This window comes from Sciurus carolinensis, chromosome 12, assembly GCF_902686445.1.
Source record: "Sciurus carolinensis chromosome 12, mSciCar1.2, whole genome shotgun sequence".
Classification (NCBI taxonomy): Eukaryota; Metazoa; Chordata; class Mammalia; order Rodentia; family Sciuridae; genus Sciurus; species Sciurus carolinensis.
In genome coordinates, this window is record NC_062224.1 from 22966351 (window position 1) to 22982686 (window position 16336).

Sequence of the window (16336 nt, forward strand, 5' to 3'; positions counted from 1 at the left end):
AAAATGGTAAAAAAAAAAAAATACTGGGTTTATAATGTAGTCAAATTCTATATCACAAATGTAAAATGTTTAACACAGAAACTGGTAAATAGGGGATCAACAAACCAAAGGTGGCTAGATTTACACAGCTGAGAAACACACTTATACCAGTACTGCTCTTCTGTATTTTACCAGTTTGGTACTATTAAGCTCTGAGATTTATTATTATTTTTATGCTTAGGTAACATGAAACTTAATATTGTTAGCCAGGGAACCTTTACTCTGTCCCTAGTTCATGAATTTCTAAGAGACACTGAGTAGATTTTTGTCATTAGAAAATTCATTAAATTTACTAAACTATGAAAGTGGATATAAAATCTACATATTACCATTTCACTCTGAAGTTTAGACAGTGGACCCTTATGGAAGTTATCTAAATCACTCTAATACATCTAAAGAATTCAATAAACTGTTAGATTAGTTTCTGTAACTGGGAAATAATAAAGAAGGCATATAGATTCTGAAAGTGCACAATTCATTCCTAAGGAGCTTACTGGGAACTACAGAAATTCAGCTCCAATATTTCTCAAAATGTGTTTGCAAGGTAAATTATTCTCACTTTATCCTGAAGAAAATCATGGCAGATAAAGGTTAAAAGATGAATTCTAGGTATTTTAGGGAATTAGAAGGAAGATTATAGATGAGTTAAAAATTTTCAAACCTTCTATTTTTTAAAGTAGCTTAAAATGGCCTCAGTAATTGGTCTGAAGCCCGGTGTGGTGGCACACGCCTGTAATCCCAGCTACTTGGGAGGCTGAGACAGGAAGATCACAAGTTCAAGGCCAGATTCAGCAACTTAGTGAGGCCCTAAGCAGCTTAGTGAGACAGCCTCAGAATAAATAAAAGTCTGATTTACAATCAGAAAAATGAGAAATTACACTCCATTTATGTATGGTTTATCAAAATGTATAGATGCATTCTACTGTCATGTATAACTAATTAGAACAAATTAAAAAATTAAAAGAAAAAAGTCTGATTTAATCAGGTTAATAACTTTCAGTAGCAATTAATTAATTACTCCACTATACTTTGTACCATACTTAAATATAATAAAGTTTTCACTTAAATATTATACTATTCACATTTTATAAAAACATTTAGAAGAAATATGCTTTCTACAGAGAAATGAATGAGCATTGCAAATACCTTAGCCTCTATGATCTTAATAAGTTGGTCCAATCCTTGATTTTCTCTGAGCATTATTCGGGATTCCTTATCATTTGTAATGACATTTAAGGTTTTGAGAGCCAACAACTGAATAATTGGATACTCTGACTTCAAGAGCTCTAACATAGGAGGGATTGCATTTAGTTCTTGAAGCGCAGTTCGACACTGAAAATCCTGCCATGAAATATAAGCGATCACATCAGTAATTTCTGAAGCAAAATAAAGTCCCAAGAAGGAAGAAATTCCATTTTCTAGCAAAAAACATTATAAGTTACAACTTCTCCATCTTTTATTCCAGATTACTTCCAAAATAACTTACGAAAATAATAAAACTCTCAGTGGACAACACCAAAATATTTATTTTAACTATGCAGACATTATCAACAACCAGAAATAAACATGATCAATGTCTTTTGCAGTATTCATTGTTTCTTTATGATGCGGCAAATTCTTGTTATCACAAATAGCATTATGATAAAAACCTATGCATAATAAAATTCTTTTCACACTCTGATACGAAGTTTCAAATAGTATTTGATAAAATAAAATGATGGCACTGGTTCCTTATTATCTTCAAATGGATTGTTTATGAGTAGCTATGTGCATGCAAGCTATTGACAGGTTGTCTGCATGCAAATTTACACAGGTTTAGAGCAGATGCATGACCTTTCCTTACGACATTTATGATATCAAGGGGTCATTGTATTCTAGACAAGTTGTTCTGCAAGTGTCACTAATAGTTCTGTGTGTGTGTGAGTGGGAAGGAGGTGACTGGTTGTGGTGAATAGAAGAAAAAAACATGAAAAGAAGTCCCCAAACTCTGACTGTTAAATGATATTTTTACCCAAAACATGGTAAGTATAGAATTGCATTTAAGGGGGAAAAGACTCCACTTACAACTTAGCCTCCTCCTCCTGTCCATCCTTCAACTGACCTCAGCTTTCTTTAGACATACAAAGTATAGGTTGCTCTTTATTAAGGGTTGAATTGTATCCCCACAGTCCTTCAGAATGTGATCTTATTTGCAAAGGTAATTAGGTAAGATAAGGTCATCCTGCGGGAGGCTGGGTGCTTAAGGGTGTCCTTCTAAGATGGGTGTCTTTACAAGAGAGATGCCAGTGAGAGAGACGGGAGTGACACAGAGGGAAGCCAAGGGACACCAAACACTGGCTGTCACCACCGGAAACCAGGAAGGGGCAAGGAAGGAGTCTACCCAGTCTCGGGGTGCAGCCCTACCAGCACCTCATTTTGGAACTTCCAACCTCAGAACCGTTGTTTGAAACCAGCCAGACTGTGGAACTTCACCACAGCAGCCCTGGGATCCTGCTACTAGCTGGCACTTCTGCTATTAAGAATTGTGGAAGGCAATGCTTTTCATTCCTGTCCTACTAAAGAGAAATAGGGAAACACAGCTAAAAGGAGTCTTGAGATTTAAAACACAAACACAGGTAAGGGAATATTTAAGCCTGTCGGATGAGGGAAAGCCTCAGTAACCAGAGAAGGCAGAAGGGAGCAGGGCTTTCTCTTCAGGGCATCTCTTAGGAGTGGGGCCCAGTCACATGCTAAGTGGGGCCTTAGCAGACATGCTAAGGCCAGAAATCTTTTGAATTCATTCATGTCTCCGTGCCTAGATACTCTGCTTTTGCAATTAATCCTCTCCCTCACTCTTGCTTCCAAATCTTTATTTCACACTCGATTGATAGCCTTTTAAAATGGGGCTTTTGTATTTTCGCCTCATCTCAATCTTATCAAATGGGTGTGGTAATTATTAAGGAACCTGAGCAGGAAAAGCAGCAGAGAAGGCTGTTAAATGTTCTGGGAGACTGACCTGCTGTGGGTGTTGAGAGTGGGTTGGGGTGAGGGGCAGGGCAGAGAACAGGATGGAGGAGGGGAAGGTGGTAGTGTCTTCACATCAGGGTCTGGCCTGCTCGGTAGTCTGGTGAGTGGCTGTGATCTGTTGTGTTCAAGCAGTGCCCTTTGGTTGTACACACTACAGACATGTTTGCTAGACAAAGACTTGCAAACTCAGATAACTACTTCTTCTGTGTATCAAAAATAAATAAGACATTACGGAGGAAAACAGCCCAGTGCAGTAGTTTCTTGCTTATGTGAACAATGAATGCAGAACATACTCAAATCACTAGCTTTTTTCCCCCCTCAATAAATAAATCTAATGGAAAGGCTTGGTATATTGAATAGGGCATAGATTATATCCAGTGTGTTTAAATTGCCAGGGTTAGATCAATAGGTCACTTCCCAGGTTCAACATGAATCTTAGATTTCCTGTTTCAGAAGAAGCACATTTTATCTAGCTAATCCTACCCTAATCTGCATGCCATGCTATTCTTTTAAAACAGAAATATATTTCTAAAATATGTTTTCATGGGAGGCAATTACTTATAAAATGTGACAATATATCTACACTAAACTTTTTTGAGTTTGATAAATACTAAATGTATCCGGAAGAACTGATGATGCAAAACTGGTGAATTTTTGTTTTTAAAACTTTTGTTTGCTTTTTTTAATTGGAAAGTAAATTCCATAATTAGTTTTTGTCAAAATGCTTTTTCTTTTCTCAGTGCTGGGAATCAAACCCAGAGCCTCAGGCATGGTAGGAAATCTCTCTACCACTGGGCTACAACCCTAACCATCGAAACACTTGAACAATTTTTACAAGTTAATCTTACCTGAACCAAATTGTAAATGCATTCAATAGAATTCTTCTTCACATCAGGGTCTGGGCTGCTCAGTAATCTGATGAGTGGCTCTAATCCACCATGTTCAAATATTTGCACTTTACCTGTATATTCGACAGACATGTTCGCCAGACAAAGACTAGCAAACTCATGGATAACTACTTCTTCTGTGTAGCAAAAATAAATAAGAAAAGTATGTTAAATGCTTGTTCAAACCCTACTTTAATGTATGCTTTGAAAACAAAACTCCACAAAATTTCATTTAGAGTCCACCTTTTTCATAAAGTCAAAATTAAGCTGTGGTTTACAAGATTTGAATGACAATTCATAAGCAATGGTTCAATGTGAACTATTTTCAATATGCAGTTTTTAAATATGTAAAAAGAAAACAGTTCCATTTTTGAAGTAGCTGTAGGATGCAAAGTTACCTTCTGGAGAGAGCTGAGCGATAACAGAATTCATGACGTCTAACTCCCTTAACAATTTTTTAACATCATCTACAAAGGAAGAAACAGAACATCCATATTTATTAAAATAATAATGGCAATATCTATTGAACAGTCCCTCAAGAGGTAGATATGATTGTTATCCAATTTCACAGACAGGGAAATTGAGGTTCGAAAATTATCCAAGTAAGTGGCAGGGACCAGCTGGGCTGAACCCACAGGAACTCTGGCCTATGCTCCTTGACTATTGGGCTACACTACCTCCCAAACACTTCAAGCGATAACCGTAAAAGTGCAAAACATGCAAACATGCCTAGAACACATATCAGTAGAGTTAAGTTATTGTGCCCTACACTTTTATTATATAATAGTAATTCTTTTTTGTTTTGCTGCATGGTCATTTTAAAATTTTGATTTTAATAAAATTTATATAGAATGCAAAAAATGATCATCCTAGAGTTGGGGGTATAGCTCAGTTGGTAGAGTGCTTGCCTCGCATGTCCAAGGTCCTGGGGTCAATCCCCAGCACCACACACACACAAAAAAAATTATCCTTATTTCAATTAATACATCTTGATTGCTCACATTCCATTTAATGGAAATGCCAAAAATGCTTAAAATAAGTATATTGATTGTTTTAAAGTTCACTTTTCGGAGGAATTAAGGATCTCTGATCCTTTAGTTTTACAATTGTTCTTCTTGCTCAGTTATCTTTATCTGTAAGCCAAAATCAGCATCATGAGAATTTTGGAAAAGTTCACTTTGCAGCAGCCAAAGTAGGTGGTGTCTGCATGAATTCTTTCTTATTACCTGCTGAATACACTTGGCTTTTACTGGATATCATTTCCTGAGGAATTCAGGACTATGACTTTTATTCAAAACTTCTGCTTTTTCTGTTTCTGTTGGAAGTGGCTAAAGGAGATCAGCCAAAATCATAGCTAGGCATATGGAGGTAAAGAGACTTGAACTACCAAAGAATAATCGCAAGTCTAAGAAGTGTGCTGTCCCAAGGTAGAGGACTTCTTCTTGTGGTTAATACTTATTGTGCCTTGGCATAATACTGAGATCCTTCAGGTAAACTGAACCCCGCCACCCAAGGTAAGTGGTGTTCTTATATGAGTCCATCCTGTATTGCTTGGAATGATTTTTGTAAAAGCTGTACCAAAGTCTCCTATTTTTCCATGCTTGAAAAAAGTAATTATGGAACTTCAAATGTCCAAGTACAATCTCCACGTGGTATAAAAAATACTTCCATATACTTTAAAATTTTCTGTTGCAACACTGACTGCAGCATCAAGGAAATTCATGCTGTGTCTCTGCTCCTCTTGTTTCTCCACATGATTGGCTCCCACAGGGAGAGGTCACATTGTTGCATGTCTCTTGCAGCATTAGGTAACACACCTTGGTTTGCCCAAACAAGCTAAAAGTTTTCACCAGAGGATTCTCCATGTCACAAAACTCTCTTCTAGGTCTGAATTTAGCCCGAATGGCAAGAGACGGTCAACAACAGCTCCACTAGGTCTCTTCTAAACCATTTCATTACAGCTAAGTGGATGATTTCGGTTTATTGGCAGCTCTTGTAAGCTGGTGACACTGTTGATTGATTTGTTATTCTGATTTTTGACACAAGACTGTTCAAAGAATCTTTCTTTAAACATTTAAGCTGCTGTTTCCATAACTCTAAACATGGTATTGATATCTGTCCCTTTTTTTTTTTAACAGAAAACTCAGATCGGACAACTGAATAGAAACTCTGATTTATGATTGGACCACGTGAACAAGTTCTGCCTAGGAAGGGTGCCACCTACAGTTTCAGGTTGTTTCAGGGTCAGCAACTTCACTTCCTGGAGTACATTTCTGCAATGTTTTAATTGCATTCTTACTCACAATTTTTGGGGTGTTGTCTAACATTGACCATCTAATTTGTTCTTGACCTTGTACACTCTGACTTCACTATCTTCCTAAAATGGCAGGCTCTTCAGGTTGCCTTGAGTAAAGTTCGGGCTTCCAAGACTACTTCTCTTATGGATTCTGGTGACCTCTTTTTAAATGGCTTTATTAAGTGAGCCTGATTTGTGGCTTCATTGAAATAAATACAAACTGACAGGTGAAAGAAGACAGCAATTCCATTTTGGTCAAAAAAATCAAAATGTTCAACAAAGTGATACCATCTTGGTCTTACCCCAGCTTGACCTAGGCAGAGCTCAATCTTCGCAGTGTGTCGGGGAATGGTGGAGGGCAGAAAAGGAGGAAGAAGAAGAAGAATGAGGAGTGGGGTAGGGGGAAGAGGAGTCTGCAACTGCAAAAAGAAAAGAGGACTCTCATAGGAGTACCCTTAGGATCTGACATTCTGTTGGAACATCAGATTTGCTGACCCGGAACACAGTGATATCACTGAGTACAAATCCCATGAAGATACAAATCTGTGAAGAAGCATCAGTTACATTTAGACTGGCCAGTGATGATGAATTTACTGCAGCTGCAGACGTACATTTATTTACATATTTGTCTGGAAACATGACTTTTCATTTAGATTCAATGACTAGTTGCTCATTTTTTATTTCAGATTTTCTTGGACATGTTTGAAAAGTGAAGTTGTTAATGTGTTGACCCTATTAAGAAACAGATAACCTCACAAGGAGTTGGGTCTGCCGTGTACTTTATCCATATCATCAGATGCTTCAGATAGAAAGCAGTCAAGCTAATTCAAATAAAGGTGTGATTTTTTTTTTGTCCTATTCATGGAATCAAAAGGAAGCTTCTGGCAGTTGATTCATCACACCTGAGATCCAAGTACTTCTTGGAGACCACAAAAGGCAGGAACGTTCTCTGCACTAGTTAAGCTTTGCAGTTGCAGACATGGGGTCTCCTCCTAGCACAGCTAAGAAAATGAAATCCCAGAGGTCCTGAGAGCCACAGGATATAACAGTAATTCTTAATATTTTGAGGTCACAAACTGTATTAGAAACTCACAGAATTCAACTTATATATTCTGCTCTGAAAAATTCTGCAAATAATTTAAAGAGTTTCACAGGTTAAGAACTCCTTATACATTAGAAGATGATAAATTAATATGAATAATAGAAATTAAGAACAAAAGTCAACAGGAAGTCATGGAGACCTAAATATTAAAGTCAAAAATGTAACTATAAACAGGAAATTCCAACTCTGCTCTTCAAATACAATGCATTTCTCCCCCGAATTATTTAGGAGAACTTGACTTGGCACACATACTTATGTTAAGGATCATAAAAGATTTGATGAGTAAAAAGTTATTAACTATGAATCAGGGAATACATTTCTACTTTTGACTTTAATCTCAGTTCTACTGCTAACTAACTGCATGACTTTAGGCAAGTAACCTAATGCTTTGGGGGAGTCTCAATTTTAAAATGAGGAGTTATACAATAGGTGTTACAAATACCCTTGTTCCTCAAATGCTGTGGTGTGTAAAGAGACTAAAACGTGAGACATTTGAACATTTCCCTTTTCTGGTTATAAGTTTTCTCTGTTTTTGGCTATATATTCAACATGGCACTATGCACAGTTATGATACAGTTAATCCATGAGATAAATTTATGAAGGCCTCGATACAAATGATTACTCTTATTCATTTCTCTATGCCTCAGTTGACTCACATAATTGGGGTAAGAGTTGTACGTTAGGATTAAATGACACAATATCCAAATAGCACTTAGAACGGTGCCAGTAAGTGTTAACTAGTATTATTATCACATTCTAGTTGGCATGACATCCATCCCCCCACAAGTGTCCTCATCCTGCTGCCATCTGTGGAAATACTCTCAGAGCCCCTGCTTACAGCCCTACTCCTATTGTGGCTCCTGATGTCGCTGCCTGCCCCTGAGGACCTCAGCAAAATCCTGCCGTTTCCAGAACTGCAGACTCTTATAGGCAGTCTGTGTAGCTGAGGTTGTAATGACACACAGAACACCCCTACCTCTCCTCTTTCCATCCTTCATTCATAACTGTTAGTGAAAACACTAATGCCACAGCCCCTGCTGGGCACCACGGGACCAGGAGACCTCGCTATCATCACACAGCATCCAGAGAACAGGAAGAAGGGGAAGGGAGCTGTGCTTGGGTTCTGCTGAGACCATGGTAAGATTAGGTAAGGTTGGGAAACTTGTGATTTCAGCTATGGACCATGTCAGACTTTATTCCTAGCAGCCTGAATTTCATGGCAGAATTCAGTCTCCATTAAGAGTATTATTTTAGTTTTTTGTCAGTTATAAAACTTCTGTAGGCTGGCTCCCAAACTACCCTTATAACATAAGGAAAATGGCTTGCACTCTTCATAAGTCAGAGACTACCTTTATTGGCATGGTTTTGGCCAAAACCAATATCCTAATAGATATAACAGCATATTTTAACTAATGCTATTATACCACCCTATCAAATATATGAAAATATTCCAAGCAAGCCCTAGATCTGATTTAAGAATAAAAATGTACACATTTGAATTTATTTTTGGCAACAATATGATACAGAATTGTGATACAGCCAATATCTGAGATAATAGTTTGCAGTTTAAAAAAATCAATTCATCAAAACTCTTTACTCTAGGCTTCACCCACCATGAAATATAGATGAAGTATAACTTACATGTAGGCAGCAAATGACATTACACTAACTTCAGAAAAATCCATTTTAGTTTTAAGAGATAATGATTACTTCCTCCAATTTGTAAGACAGGGATACACTGTATCATCAATTTTGAGAGGAGCTTTTGTATGTGTGTATATGCACATGTTTTTATATTTTAAAAAATCCCTTAAAATATGAAATCATTTATTTGTTGCATTGTACTGATGTAGCTATTTTGTTAACATTGAAGTCAGCTTAAACACAAGTAAAACAAATCTCTCAAATTAAATGTAAAAGAAGAACAATACACTACATGCAATGGTTTATTTTTTAAAAGTTGATACTTACTGTTAGAAGCCAGGATTCCAAATATCATAGTAGCATTTCTTCTTACAATTTTGTCTTCATGAGTGAGAAGCTTGGTTAAAGGTTCCACAGCTCCCAGTTCAAGGAGGGTTGCTTTATTTTCCTCTCCTGACATCACAGGTAAAATGGAATCACACATTAGATCATCAGTCTCAATGACCCTCATCTTTGTATCATTGTGATTTCTTTTTCACCACGTGCCTTTCTCATACCTCTTTGCTTCCACTCATATTTCTCTCAGAATAAACTCAGCTCAGTTACCCTGGATGTTGCTGCTCTCTACCCTCCCTGACGTTTACAGAGCTGTCTTCATCTCCTCTTCAGTTCAGAAGAGCACCCACAAGAGGGGCCTCACCACCCTATCTAATGTCACTGTGCCCAAGTATTTCTTATGTTTCTTTATTCTGTTTATTTTCATCAAGCCACTTAACAACCTCTGAGTTTTTGCTTGCCCACTCCACTATAACTTAACTTCCCAGAATAAGTACTCTTGCTGTATCCTTGGTGTGCAGCACAGTGTTGGTCACGTAATAGTATTCCATAAACTCACAAACAATTAATTTTAAAGCAATTCATTAGCATGTATAGTCCCCACTTAAAGTGTCTGTGTTGATCAAGGGAAACTAATATTTCACAAAATGGAGACGCAGCTCCTGTTACATCATAGAAGATGAGCCTATAGCCATCAGGTCCACTGGGGAGTCTAGATCACCCCAGGATCACTGGGGAATCTAGCCACGGCAAGAAGCCCCAGAAAGCACAAGTCCAGTAAGGCCAGAGTCTAGCCTCGCTTCAGAAGCAATTTATCCCTACCCTTCTAAGTGGGATATCATGCTGCAAAGTTTGGAATAATGTTTAGGACTCAATTAATTTCAGCTATTCAATTTCACTGGGCTATGAAAATGTATCTTTCATTTCCAAAATTAACTTCAGAGTGTTGTAGTCACTTTAACTTAGAGGGAATTTGCTATGTCATATGGAAAGACTGTTTAGTTCTAGAAGATTGCCAAATTGTCTTCCAAAGTGGTCATGCCATTTTCTATTCTCACCAACTATGAATGAGAGTTCTCTTTGCTTCACATCCTTGACAGCATTTGGTGGTGTCACTGTTTAGAATTTTAGCCATCTAATAGGTAGGTAGTTGTTATCATTTAGATATGAAGCATCTTCCAAAAGCTCATGTGTGGAACAATGCAAGAACTTGCAGAGGTGAAAAAATTACATTATGAGAGTTGAAACCAAATCAAAGGCTTAATCCACTGATATGAATTAGCCTGGTGGTAACTGTAGACATTAAGGATGTGACTGGGGGAGGTAGGTCGCTGGGGGCATGCTTTTGGGATATATATTTTGTCCTTGTGAGCAGAGCTCTTCCTGCTTCCTGATTGCCATGTCCTGAACTTCTTTCCTCCACCACTCTCTTCAACCATGTTCTTCTGCCTCACCTTGGGCCCAAAGCTATGGAGTCAGCCATCTATGGACTAAGCCCTCTAAAACTGTGAGCCCCAAATAAACTTTTCCTCCTCTATAGTGTTTTTGTTAGATCTTTTAGTCGCAGCAATGAGAAGGCTGACTAAAACAGTGGTGGTATTTCATCATTGTTTTCATTTGATATTCCCTAATACTTGTGATGTGGAACATTTTTATATGCTTACTAGCCATCCATATCCCATTTTTGGTGAAGTGTGTGTTCAGAATAAATTTAATGTAGTACAATTTATTAATTGTTCTTAAAGATCATGTTTTGGCCTAGAAGTTTTCTTTGTTCCACAACCATTTATTGAAAAGACTGTCTTCACTGAATTGCCTTTGTGTCTTTGTTGGCAAATTTGTTCATATATATAAATATGCAACACTATTTCTGGACCTTCTATTATGTTCCATTGATCTGTTTATCTTTGCCATAATAACACTGTCTTAATCACTGTAGTTTTACAATAGTCTCAAATTACATAGCATAAGCCCTCAAATGTAAGTCCTCAAACTTTGTTCTTTTCTTAAAGTTTTTTTTTTTTTTTTTTTTTTTTTTACTTTCTAGGTCCTTTGCATGTACATATGAATTTTAGAAGTCATTTGTCAGTTTCTGTTAAGAAATAAAAAGATTGGTGAGATTTTAGTAATAATTGCATGGATCTATAGATTAAATGATCAACTTGTGGAAAAACAACATCTTAACAACTGACATCTTTCGCTCCATGAACCCAGGACATCTTTTCAATTCATTTGAATCTTCTTTAATTTCTTCCATAATATTTCATAGTTTTCAGTGTATGAGTCTTTCCTATACTTTGGTCAGTGTATTCCTTTGTATTTCATACTTTTTTGTGCTATTGTAAATGGCACTTTGTAATGCTGATTTCCAATTGTTTATTGCTGGTTTCTAGAAGTGCAATTGAGTATATTGATTTTGCCACTACAACCTTGTTCATTTACTAGTTGTAACAGCTTTTCACAGACTCAACTGAATGTTCTACATAGGTGATGGTTAATTTTATGTGTCAGCTTGACTAGGCTAAAGAATGTTCAGATAACTGATAAAACATTATTTCTGGGTGTCTATGAGGGTACTTCTGGAAGAGATAGCATTTGAATTAGTAGACTAAAAAAGACCTACCTTCACCAATGTGGTCAGGCAACATCCAAATTGTTGAAGATCCAAATGGAACAGAAAAGCAGAGGAAAGTAAAATTCTCTCCCTCTCCTTGAGTTGGAACATCCATCTGCTCCTACCCTTGGAGGTCAGAGCTCCTAATTTTGGGGCCTTCAGTCTCTAGACCTTATACTAGCTGGTTTGGTTCTCAGGCCTTTGAACTCAGACTGACTGACACCAATGGCTTTCCTGGTTCTCCAGCTTACAGATGGCAGCAGAACATGGGACTTCTTGGCTTCCACAATCACACAAACCAATTCCCATTATCTATCTAGCTAGCTAGCTAGCTAGCTATCATGTTCTACTCTGTTTCTCTAGGGAAACTTGACTAATTAAAGATGGCGCCATCTTCTGCGAAGCAAATGAAGATAGTTCTACTTCTTTTCTAATCTGGATGTCTTTTATTGCTGTTCCTTGTCTGATTGCAATGGCTAAAGTCATTAGTATATTAGTTTCCTATTGCTGCTGTAACAATTTCCACAAACTTAGTGGCCTTCATAAAATGACACAAATCTTGTCATCTTACGGTTTAGACATCAGAAATCTGAAATAAGTGTAAGTGAAATTCAAAGTGTTTCCTTCCTTCTTTTGGGAACATCTGTTATCTTTTCTTTTCCAATGAACATTCCTTGGCCCACAGGGCCTCTTCCATCTTCAAAGGTAGCAATCCCACAGTTCCAACCTGTTTTCCCTGTCACAACTTCTCCAGTTCTGGCTCTCCTGCCTCCTTCTCCTGACAGAAAGGACCCCTATGACTGTGTTAACTCCACCTGGATAATCCAAGATAATCTTCTCATCTCAAAGTCAGCTGATAAGTAATCTTAATTATACCTGTAGTCTGATTTCCTCCCGGCTGTGTAATATTATCTATTCACAGCTTCCAAGGATCATTATGTAGATGTTTTAGTGGGTATTTTTCTACCTACCACTCATGGTAAAATATCTTGATTGATCCTTCGGATGTGAAACTAGTTCTGCAATCTTGGCATAAAACTCATTTAGTCAGGTTATAATCACTTTTTAATATATTGTTGAATTCAATTTATTAACATTTTCATTAGAATTTTCACACCTATGTTCACAAGGCATATTGATCTACCTGCAGGTTTCTTTTCTGATAATTTCTTTTTCAGTTTCCAGTATGAGGGTAATATTGATTTAATTGGGAAGTATTTCATCTTTTAATTCTCAGAAGTGTCTGTGTGCGATTAAATATTTGGTGCAATTCACCAGTGAAGCCATCTGAACCTGGAGTTTTCTCTTCGAGAAGATTTTCAACCGACAACTTTCAATTTTTGTAATAGATTTTTTTCTTTAGTGAGCTTTGAGAATTTGTGTTTGAAATGAACTTGCTTGCTTCATCCAAGTTGCATTGAGATTAAATTGCCATAATATTCATATTATCCTTTGTAATATCTGTAAAATTCATAGTGATTTCCCCATTATCATTCCTAATATTGGTAATTTGTCTTTTCTCTCTTATTTATCAGCTCAGCTAGAGGCTTATCTTTCCTACTGGTACTCTAAAATATCCAGCTTTCTATTTCATGACTTTTGTCTATTTTCCCCCTCTTTTCTATTTAATTGATTTCTGTTCAGATATCTAATATATGTCTAATATATGCATCTATTATATATATTATATATAATATATATATTTGAGTTTAATTTGTTCTTTTTTGTTCTTAGTTTTTTTTAAGGTGGAAGCTGAAGTTATTGTTTTGAAACCTTTTTTTGTCTTCTAACATAGGCATTTAGAACAATAAATCTCTAAATACTCCTTTAGTAGTAGCATCCTACACATTTTTACATATTTTAGTTTTCAATTTTGATTTTCCTTTTGATTTGTTCTTTGACGTGTGGGTTATTTAGAAGTGTGTTACTTACTTTCTAACTACTTAATAATTATCCAAATTTCTTGTTATTTTTTTTTTATTTAATCCCACTGTGGTGTGAAAATACATTTTTGTATGATTTGGAATCCTTTAAAACTTATTTAGGCTTGTTTTATGACCCAGAATATGGTTCATTTAAATACATGTTCTGAATGTACTTGACAAATAACATGCACTCCACTGCTCTTTGAGGGTTCTATAAATGTTAATGAGGTTAAATTCATTGATATTCATGGTCGAATCTTTTCTCTCCTTACAGTCTACTTTCTGTCTAATTTTTGTCTTTTCTGTCTAGTTATTGTCTTCTTTTTCTTTTATTTTTTGGGAGAGGGGTATTGAAATCTCCATCTCTAATTGTGGATATATATATTTCCTTGCGTTACTAACTTCATGCATTTTGAAGGTCTGATAGTAGGTATTTAACAGTTTAGAATTTTTCACAGTCTTTTGATGAACTGACACCTTTTTTATTATAAAATGACTTGATTTATTGCTGCCTCTTTTCTCTGTTTGCTTTCCTGACGTTAACATGACCACTCTGGGTTTGTTTTGATTAGTGCTTGCAAATAATATCTTTCTTCATCCTTTATTTGTGTCTTTATACTCTAGGCACATTTTTGGAAGGCAGCACATAGTTTAGTCTTTTTATCCAATATAATGGTACTTCCATGTGAATTGAAATATACAGACCATTTATATTTTATCTGATTATTGGTATGGCCTTCTATCTTGTTATTTTTCATACACCCCATTATTCCTTGTTTTCTTTTCCTTCATTTTTGGCCTCCTTTTATACAAGTTGAAAGTTATTTATACTTATTTTATATCCTTCGTTGACTTACTTGATATTATTGTTTGTTTTTGTTTGTAATTTCCTAGGCAGTATGCAGTATACTGACATCCACTTTCAAGTGGTATTACACCACTTCACATGTAGTACAAGAATTCTATCACAGTGTACTTCCATTTTTTCCCTTTTACCTTAGTGTTGCTGTTGCCACGTATTTTACTTCTATATAGGTTTCAGATTGCACCATGTATGAGTATTATTTTTGTTTAAAGTAAAATTTGCTTTTAAAGTGATTGAAATGATCAGAAGCAATCTTCCTTTGTTACCACTTCTGGTGCTCTGTATTCTTTGATGTGGATCCATATTTCCATCTGGTGTTACTTCCCTTCTGCCAAAGGGCCTCTTTTACCATAATTAGTAGTGGGGGTCTGCTGGTAGTCAATTATTTAAAAAATTTTGTATGTCTTAGAAAAAGACTTTACTTCACCTTTGTTTGTTAAAAAATATTTTTTGTGGGTATAAAATCTAGTGGAAAGTTTTTATTTTTCTTTCAGTACTCTAATTTGTTGGTCCACTGACTTCTTGCTTGCATTGTTGCTGATAATAAATCATTCTTCATGATTATTTGTTATATGTTTTCATCTTTATCTATGTTCTGAATATAGTGTGCCCCCCATATTCCCAGGGACTGCATTTAAGAATTCTGTCTATATCCTATTTTTTTCCCTTTATTTTATTTTTATTTGTTCTTTTTAGCTATACATGACAATAGACTCTATTCTATTATATTTACACAAGCATGGAACACATCTTACTCTAATTAGGATCCCAGTCTTGTGGATGTAAATGATGGTTTCAAGTGATCAGATTGTGATGCACCTTGGTTTGGTTTACTTCATATTCTTTGTTCTTGTATAATGACGATCTTTGATCTGTAGACCTAGAGTTTTCATCAGATTTTGGGAAATGTTGGCTATTATTTTTTCAAGTATTCTTTTTGTCCTTAGCTCTCTTTTTTTCAGAGACTCCAGTTACACATATAATGGCCCCTGAATTTTTCCCAAGTTCAGTGGGACTCTGTTCATCCTTTTAAAATATCTTTTCTATGTTTTATTTTACATAGGTTCTCTGTCTTTAGATTCAAAACTATTTTCTTCTGAAGATTCCAATCTGCCATTAATCCAAGTCCATGTATTTTTATCTTGGACACTGAAGTTTTCATCTCTACAAGTTATATTTGGAGCTCAATATTTGTATATTTGTAGCTGTTTTATATGTTCCATGTTTCTACTTATTCTGAACATATGGAATACAGATGTAATTAATCTTTTAATGTTTTCTCTGCTAATTCTAATATGTGTCAATTTTTATTTACTGCTTGATTTATATCTTTATTATAAATTTTTTCTACTTCCTTTCATGTCTGGTAGTTTTTTGGGTTTTTTGTTTGTTTGTTTTGGATTAGGGCATTGTGAATTCTACTTTGTTAAGCAATGGTTTCTGTGTTCTTGAAATTAGGGGGCACAATTAAGTTATTTATAAGCAATTCTATCCTTTCAGGTCTTGCTTTTAATATTCGTTAGGTGGTAACGGAATAGTTATCAATGTAGGACTAATTGTTTCTCATACTAAGGTGTGACTCTGTATGTTCTACATAATGCTCCATGAATCTTGAGGGTTTT

The 16336-nt window shown here is 35.9% G+C and overlaps 1 protein-coding gene across 4 annotated transcripts in view; it reads right to left on the minus strand.

Annotated features, from left to right (window-relative positions):
• The window catches only part of Armc3 (armadillo repeat containing 3), a 97236-nt gene that overhangs the window by 68133 nt on the left and 12767 nt on the right, over positions 1–16336 (minus strand). For 3 of the 4 annotated variants that reach the window (XM_047521264.1, XM_047521263.1, XM_047521265.1), the window contains 4 exons: positions 9302–9427; positions 4331–4399; positions 3894–4069; positions 1186–1380 (listed from right to left, as the gene is read on the minus strand). In XM_047521264.1, coding sequence (XP_047377220.1) covers positions 1186–1380; positions 3894–4069; positions 4331–4399; positions 9302–9427 — 566 coding nt within the window. Of the gene's footprint in view, positions 1–1185; positions 1381–3893; positions 4070–4330; positions 4400–9301; positions 9428–16336 lie in introns of those variants that run through there. The other variant, XM_047521266.1, reaches the window with a different exon arrangement.